Consider the following 8582-nt stretch of genomic DNA (forward strand, 5'->3'; position numbering starts at 1 on the left):
ATACAACATAACCAGGTCAATATATCTTTTGAAAGAATGTGAGTGACGTTATTCGAGAGGATCGTTCGCTTCATGGTGAATTTTCCAGACATTGCAGAGACGTTATTAATCTTCGGTCAGATCAATGCACTCAATGTCTGTTGGTGCAGCCCTAGGTGGCGATGAGGCGACATTACCTACATCTCTGATCTTAGTCATGGAAGGCGCGCCAAAATGTCGAAGTCGAGCAGCTCGAATTTCATTAAGAGAATGCCTGGAAGGGGTGGTGGAGCTCGCTTCGGGGCGAGCAACGATATCATCCCCTTTTGTGGGCGATGGAACCAAACTTCTTGCTAGCTCGGAGCGTCTAGACGGAGGTTGGGTATGCATCTCAGCTAAGTCCTCTCTAGCAACATTTGCATGAGTGGCACTTTGAGGAAGATTGTTTCTTGTAGATGCAATGCTTCTAGCTTGTCGATTTGGCGTTGGAATATCTGGTGGAAGCAAATCGGAGATCAGTGCCTGGTCAAGCGACCAAGCAGGCACTGCTAACCCCTCCACACTCCGACCTTCTTCTCTCATTGCAAAGATATCGTCAAACTTGCCCTTGTTCAACGAATGCATTGTAGAGCTGGAGGCCTCTTGCATGCTGAGACGTAAAGCGAGCTGAAGATCTTCATCGTCTTCATCGTCCTCATCTGCTAAATCGAATGGAGTGCGATTTTCCCAATTATTTTGCGATATGCTAGGGACCACTAGACTAGATGCCGCAGATGAACCAAGGTCAGGAGGAGGCTTAGCAGCCTTTATAGAAGGCGACTGTCTTGATAAAGGAATCGAAGGAACTCGAAGGATTTCTTCATCTTCTGAGTCAGAAAGCTCAATCAATTCGATCGGTACGCGTGTACTTGTCAGATATGTAGAGTCAGGTTTGGGCATCTTGGATGGCGTTTTTGATTCTGACGAAGACATATCTGGCCTTTTCGATTGAGACACGTAAGACACACTCCTATCTGGATTGAGAGTTCTGCAAGTTTTGGATTTTCGCTTGTTGCTAGGTGAATCCGCCGCTTCCTCGACATCATCTACTGTCCGCTTCCGTTTGGAAGACGACTTGGGCGTTGGAAGCGAGGAGTTGAAAACCTCTGCCGGAAGAGTTTTGCGAAGCCAATATTCAGGCATCTCGCACTCTACGCGATATTCCGGATCGAACAGTACCTTGTCGTCACCATTCCAATGTCCAAATTGTGAGCCTTCAAAGTCATCCGTGCATAGACTTGTGACACCAAAAGACGAAAACGTTATCTTCCTCTCAAAGGTTCGCATTGATGGCTGATCTTTCGTCCTCTTGGATCGCTGCTTAGGGATTCTGATTTCATGTACCATCTCCTTTGGCTTAGACGAGTCCCTTGATGCGAGATCTCGAGTAAGGAGGACTGGACCGATCCAATTCATATAAAGCCGTCCCCAGATATTGAAGCGTTCACTTGTCAACTTGAGGAGTTCGTGTTCTTGGATTGGGCGGATGTAGTCCAAGTTGAGCCTTGATGCCAGGAGCAGTTCCTGGTCACTGGTGACTTTCGGACGGTAGTACTTTTTCAGGATGTCGTAGTCTGGAAACATTGAAGGTACAGGTATACTTCGTCCTCGAGTGAAGGTATTCAGGAATTGTGCCAATTCTTTACTCCAAAGTTGACAATCAAATTGGTTTCGACACTCACAGAGGCTTCTTCCAAGCCCTTCCTTCACAACTTGCAGAGCTATACCAGGTCCACACTGGGGTAAACCTTGTTGATCGTAGTCCCCACCAACGAGCATGGCGAAAAGTACCAAACCCTCCCGATCCAGGTTGTATCTTTCTTTCATGTCAATGGCTCGTACCACACTGGCGTACTTGCCATTTTTCTTCGTGTTCTCCTTGGAGCGATCTGTTGCGCCTTCATTCTTCGCAACACGATGATCGTGGAACCAAAGGGTGCAACCAAACATCAAGCAGTCAGAGTCTTGTGACCACACAGCATCGACTATATCCAGTATCTGCATACGAGCGCATTCTGCTTCTGCCTCCCCAGGGGCTTCATGATATGGAACTCCGAGATATTTAAGCAGCTTCTGTAGAAGCCGCCTCTCTTCATAGTTGATACGCCCTTGTCCTCTCTTTCCTCGCTTCCAAGGCCGGTCAGGACCGTCGAAGACAAAAATGAGTTGGATATTTAGCGTTAGGAGGCGACAGAGGCGGTAAAACATGGCCTTTTCAATGCCTTGAAACGCATGTTGATTGGTCGCTGCTATTGTAAGTACGATACAGCATGATCTAGGATATTACTCACCATCACGAATTGCATAGACTTGCTGGGGTGTGAGATTGTTGAAGCGCCAATCGGCCTCGTCGACAGCGATTCTGAGAGGCTTGCCATGACGCCGGTGGTGATCTTCAGCGAGCTGTGCAATCGGAATGACTTCTTCGTAGCGCTTGATAATATCCCAGAGGCTATTTCTTCATCAGCAAGGCGCCTCACAGATGCTGAATCTTAAGTAGAATGCATACGCTGGGATGCCCATAATGTATATGTTGTAAGGCGTGAGGCTCTAGACAAATGACCCGTTTACGTGTCTTACTAGCGTGATAGTAAACAGCACTCACGCAGCTGTCAAATAGGTAATGTCAGTGTACTACTCAAATCTCGAGCAAACCACTGATGACCATCAATGGGCACTATGGGTGGGGTAATTCAGGGACGTAAGGGGCAGCAGCGAGTTCCAAGCGGTGCCGCGATACTCCGGCGCGTTGACGCGGTTGAACGCGAAGTCACGTGGACATGAACCGTGCTCTACTGCAAGTAAATGGCTTTGTGATTCTTGATACATCTCATACGACTCACACGAACAACAAGAGCAGGCCAGCGATAGTAATACATTTTGACAAGCTATGGGTCACATTCTACATCAAAAGCCTCATTCAAGCCGTCAAGGTCGTGCCATAGCTGGCTTTCAAGAAAGGTACTCATGTCACTGATCCGGTCTTGCGCACTCTTGCGCCGCTGCTTCAACGCATCTCCAAGTATTCTTGCAGCCGCAAGAGCCATGTCGGATTTTCTTCCCAAGAACCACAAAGCTTTGATACAATCATCTGCTCGTTTAAAAGCGTCTTCTTGGTCCATGTCAGATGGTAAGAGTGTTTCGGACTCCAGTAGTAGGACACCTGCTTTTGCGAAGGCGCGGATCAACACTGCAGTCCATGGATCTGTCAGCAATGCGCCCTCGTTAATGGTAAAATGAAATTCGCGAGAGGATGGGAATGGCATGTCACTACGTGGGCACGCGCAGCTCGCAAGGTCCGACAGGATCCGGCAATTGTTCTCCCGGAACCTAGCAATAAAGCCAGTCAAGTTGCGGTGTTCCGTTGTCTCCTCAAGTCCTAGTTCAGATTCGTCCACAACCTCCATTAGGTCTGCTAAAAGAAGGGTTGCCAGGTGCCAATGGCCGGCGACACAGACATACCATGACTGGACGCGTGGTGGGAGACTGTCATGGTGCTGAATGCAGTCTCTGATGAAAGGTGCATAGAGCGCGTTCCAATGGTTGCATACATCTAGTGCGGCATGGACAGCTTCTTCAACCGCTACACCTCGAGCATTCCTAGTCAAAAGTGTCTGGATACGGCACACTCTCCGGAAAAGCAACACTTTGACTGGAGCAGCGTCGCAGAGAGCAGTTGCCGCTTGATCGAAAGAACAGGGCCATCTAGTTGGTGTATGTTCCGGATGTTGCTGACGAGCGAACAAGTATCCGTCCCAAAGACCATCGCCTACAGCCTTGGGATTCGGTTTCGTTTCTGGATAGGTCGAGTCATTTGATTGCATACTCTCGTTTAGCACAACGTCACTATCTTCATCAGATACTACCAGTGGCCGCTTATGCATTGCTGCTGACAAAGTATCGAATGTGACACCAAGCCAGAAAAGTAAGTCGACTGTTGCACGATCTGCTTCTTCAAGACGCATGGCTGGCAAACGTCGTTTTTCTCCAGATTGCTTTGGCCCAGGCTTGATGTGCCGTTGTTGCCTTGATACTGCCATGCGTGACCTTAATGAATGTATGAGCCGGAGGCCTGATTCGAGATGCACAGGGGGGCCGTCGGCGTCAATGGCGAGATCTAACTTTGACATCAAATCTGAGCACTCGTCGATATCTGGGTCTACTGAGGTATTCGAGGCGCCCTGAATATGCTCGGTGCTATTTTGCGGGTTCAGTATTTCATGCGTCATGACAGTGTCCAGGCCTTTGGTAGACGTGTCATTTGTCTCACTAGGCCTTTGTGTCAATGCGAATATGATCTGCGCAAGTACCACTCGGAACGACTCTATCTCACCAGCCTTCTGTAATGCGTTGCGGGCATCGTGCCATGCGGTCATTTGAAGGGTACGGTCGAAGCCTACTGTTTCATGCTCTTCCCCTTGGCCATCGAATACACCGCAGTTGCCATTGACTGAGGTACTATGGAATGGGTATCTTGTCCGACTTGTTTGCCCAGATTGAGCCCACTGCGATGCAAAAGAGAGGACAGTAAGGTCCAAGGCTCTCGATGCTGCCTGGTCTTCGGCTTGTGTGAGTTTTCGCCCCCTGATCGTTGAAGCCAGTCTATCAAGGCGGATTACTCGGTGGTAGATGCTTGTCCAATCGGGCCTAGCATTTGTGGCGAGAAGACTGTTGGTTCTCGCGCTGTATGGACACGTCCTTTCTGTAACCCAACAGGCGAGCGCGTTTTCGAAGCTATCATGGTAGATCTTCAGCAGCTTTTCGGACAGGTGCATATTGTTACCGAACAAAAGAATGTTGTCGGCATATGATATGACTGGGTAGGGAGGCGCACTGTATGAGACAGACGCTGAAGAGCTGCGCCGGCGTCTTTTTCTATCGACTTGCACAAGTAATTCATTTGTGCTGATTAGCTTGGCATCAGTTGTGCTGTTGGCTTCGTAGTTTGTTCCCGGGCTGTCATCGGGTTTGTCGCTGACGTCTGATAGGGTTCTTAGTGAAGAACCTTTGCCCGAGTCACAATCAAGTAGGTTGCAATCCTCCTCTGAGAACGCGCCTACATAATCGAGGAGAGGTTCTGCATCATCCATCTCTCCTTTTAGGAATCTTTCCTCCATGAAATTTGGTGTAGGGTCGATTGCAAACGAGGAGGATCCACAAGGAAAGTCACCGAACGTGAATCCCAATTCGGGAGGTGTGGTGTTGAGAAGGGGCTGTTCGTGGTGTTGAGTTTGGTGTTCTGTTTGCCCCGTAGTGGTTGTAGATGGATGGGATCCGTTTCTTTTCTGTGATTTACTACCCGAGTCGCTTCTGGTCCGACGTCGTTTTGGTGATGGCGCATTTGTCGCCTGTGGTTGCGAAGCTTGTGATACACGCTGAGAGCGCAACCACTCGAATGTGCAGGTCTTTTTTGTCTTCTCACAGTTTCCACACGAAGCTAGCGGCCCATAGACGTCTGAATGGTCAGCTGACGCTACACTTACCCTATAGGGGGACGTGGCTCACCACTATAGTGAAATACCGTAGGGCTAGCACCAGTGCGGCTGGTCTCCAGTAAGGTGTCTTCTAGAATAGCGGCATCACAGGCTCGCTTTCCTTTCCGGCATTGGTCACAACACCGGTTCTGCTTCCGGCTTGTCTTGGATGGTTTACTCGTCGCAATTACTGCTGCCGGAGATGGCGATGTCCACGCGTAGTCGAGAAATGACTTTGGCTGCACGTCGACGAAGTTCATAGCGAGTGCCCGGTTTTTTCGGCAAGAAGAGGGAAAAGTTGGAGAGGTCGGACTGATGCTAGGGGCCAAGTGCGTTGCTGATATGCACACCCCGCGCGGGCTAGGATCCGCATCCGAAGAAGGAAATGCGGGGAAGACTAACGCGTGGCAGGGCAGAAGAATGCTCAACACTGCCCCTGTTAGTGCTCATCGCAGATCACCAAGACCAATCATCCCTTATCTGGCTTTATTACCTTTCCATGCGTGCGCCATTGCCATGGTCTTCTCCCAAGTGTCGGTACATCCCGAATCCATCGACGGCAGCGCTCGTTGCCCACATCCATGATATTCCCAAGTGCTGGCAACCGCGAATGTTTCCCAGGCTCCTCAAACTGACTCCAGCTGCAAATGCATAGATGAGAGCGATTTGTGTACTCATTGGTCGGCAGCTTTGCGGTCAAACTGTTCCGAAACTTTCCCCGTCATCAACCTGAACCCAACAACCGTTCGATCGGCCCACTGACCCGCTGACCGCATGCTTCTTTCATTGCTGGGGTATAATGCGTATGATTTGATCTCAAGCGCATGGCAAGAATGCCAGCTGTGCATCTGCAACATGTTGCGTTCCGTCACAATTATGTATAAGCCTGCCAACGACTTCAAAAGCAGAACACAAGACACTGGCAGCTACCAAGGACACTCCATACACCGAACTCAGAACCTCGATTATTGTTTCCGATCGGATGAATCACTCCAGATAGTTCAGACTCGGTGTGCGAACTGAAGCGGATGATCCGGCAACCCCTAGACCTGATATACTGTGGCCGCGACGAAATAAAGCATGTCTCGTGCCTTGATCGACGAGCCCCCCTGCGACAGCGACTTCGGTCAGGATATTTGAAGCGACGAGCCCCTTGTTGAATTCCTTAAGTAATGATGATGGGCTTATTCACGGCCACATGGATATGCCTCCAAGAAACAAGAGGAGCCCGATTCACGCTACCAAGCAGTGCATTATGCATCAACAGCGTAAATTCCCTGTATCGTGCCCCATGCACACTGCAATCAAGTCGGGCATCATATGGAGCAAATTACCACGATCGACTCCAGCAGCGCTCCAGTATTGTACTTGAGAACTAAGCTTTGCAGAAACTGACCTTGCTGCGATACTCAAGACACAGTTCTACAGGCGTCTACTCCAGCCATGTACTCCACAAACAAGGATTAGAAGCCAAGAAGATACTTTTAAAGGATTCAAAGATTGGCGCATGCAATGATATGACGTACGTCAAGGAACAGCACCCACGCACCAGACATGAGTGAATTGCCATACGACATTGAAGACCGGCAGAAAACACATATAAATAGGGTGTCCAACAACATGATTTCTATACAATATAATTGATTCAAGAACTGGCCACATGCAAAGGGAAGATACATTCTAGAACCTCAGGATCATACGATTCACTTCATCCGGCGCCGATCACCTACAAGCCTAGTACTCCAAACTCCAAACTCCGAATTCCAAGCCCACAAGCCTCAACACAAATAAGCACGACTCCCCTTCCTTTCATGGAAAAATCAGTTGCCCATTTCGGACCTATGCCCTGGTCCATCAGTCGACATGAATCGTCTCCGCATACATGACAAGAAATGCGCCCGAACAGCCGTCCATACCCGATTGGCCAAGACTCGACACACACCCAATCATATCCGCATTGTATGTCACTACAAACTGGGTAAGATTAGGCTGAATTGCTGGGCATCCCTGGTTGCTTCCTGTTCCTTTGGAGTGGCTGTACGATATACTATATAGGTGTAGACATGAGAAGCGCGAGAGCACGTGAAGCGCATGTGTCAACAAATCTGATGACAGATGATTGGTATGGGACGGCGTCTCATCATCTCCCTGAGCATAATGATTGAAATTAGTTTATTATTGGGTCGTGGGCAAGATGAGTATGTGAATGTTCAACGTCCTATCTAAAAGCCTCTCATAGGGTGTGTCGCGTATGTAGAGGGGAATCTGCAACTTTTCTAGGCTTCGAGAAAAGAGATGTGATCTTCACTTCCGCAGGTATAAGTTCATCTAGTCTACGCAGAAGTTACTCAGTTGCATGAAGGTAAATCAACTGCCTAGTAGCGATACTAAGATGGTTGATACAGTTTGCTAGTATATTAGATGAGGATCGAGCTTGCTGAAATGGCTATCTCCGGTGAGACCATAGTCTCGTTCATGTTGAATCATCTAACGTGTTTCACCAGTGTGCGCCCCACCCCAGTGTGCGCCCCACGAAATCCTAGTACCTCACCTTCGCAATAATAACGCGTGATGTCTCAACAACGCCAAACTCCTAAGACCTATACTGAAGCTGACGTTACTATTGCTATCTCTGATCTCCAAAAACGCGAAAACTTAAGCCTAAGGCGCGCTGAATTAATCTATAGTGTGCCAAGACGGACGATACAAAGGCGACGTAATGGAAAGCCCTGTCGACGCGACTACGAACCACCAACTAAGCGCCTAACAAAACTAGAAGAGGAGGCCATTACTCAACGTGTAATAGTTGAGGCTGAGCGAGGACTACCCTGTGGGAGAGACGACGTGCGAGATATGGCTAATAGACTGCTCCGAGAGCGCGGTGGAGAGGAGGTTGGCAAGAACTGGGTTGATAGGTTTGTCCAGCGCAATCCTGAGCTGCGTACGCGCCGGAGTCGTCCATATGATCGTCAGCGAGCTGCCTGCGAAGATCCAGCGCTTATTAAGGGCTGGGTTCGAGCTGGTTCAGAATACGAAGGCGAAGTACGGTATCGTGGACGAAGATATCTACAACTTTGATGAGACTGGCTT

At 49.1% G+C, this 8582-nt stretch overlaps 2 protein-coding genes across 2 annotated transcripts; both read right to left on the reverse strand.

Moving 5' to 3' along the window:
* Window positions 1-105: 105 nt before the first annotated feature.
* Window positions 106-2541, reverse strand: COCSADRAFT_199395 (uncharacterized protein; the record flags this gene model as incomplete). The annotated part of the gene is made up of 3 exons (XM_007701490.1): window positions 106-2264; window positions 2310-2470; window positions 2528-2541. The coding sequence occupies 3 exons, from the start codon at window positions 2539-2541 to the stop codon at window positions 106-108; spliced, it is 2334 nt and encodes a 777-aa protein (XP_007699680.1).
* Window positions 2542-2879: 338 nt separating this feature from the next.
* COCSADRAFT_181150 (uncharacterized protein) lies at window positions 2880-5773 on the reverse strand. Its single transcript, XM_007701491.1, has 2 exons — window positions 5524-5773; window positions 2880-5473 (listed from the first exon to the last, which is right to left on the reverse strand). The coding sequence occupies exons 1-2, from the start codon at window positions 5750-5752 to the stop codon at window positions 2907-2909; spliced, it is 2796 nt and encodes a 931-aa protein (XP_007699681.1). The 5' UTR covers window positions 5753-5773; the 3' UTR covers window positions 2880-2906.
* Window positions 5774-8582: the final 2809 nt, after the last annotated feature.

The sequence above is a fragment of the Bipolaris sorokiniana genome (assembly GCF_000338995.1).
Source record: "Bipolaris sorokiniana ND90Pr unplaced genomic scaffold COCSAscaffold_6, whole genome shotgun sequence".
Classification (NCBI taxonomy): Eukaryota; Fungi; Ascomycota; class Dothideomycetes; order Pleosporales; family Pleosporaceae; genus Bipolaris; species Bipolaris sorokiniana.

Coding starts and splice junctions, on each gene's coding strand:
- COCSADRAFT_181150 (XM_007701491.1), bottom strand. CDS start 5,752: ATGAACTTCGTCGACGTGCAGCCAAAGTCATTTCTCGACTACGCGTGG. Junction 5,474..5,523: donor TACGGTATTTCACTATAGTG/GTGAGCCACGTC, acceptor CTGACCATTCAG/ACGTCTATGGGCCGCTAGCT.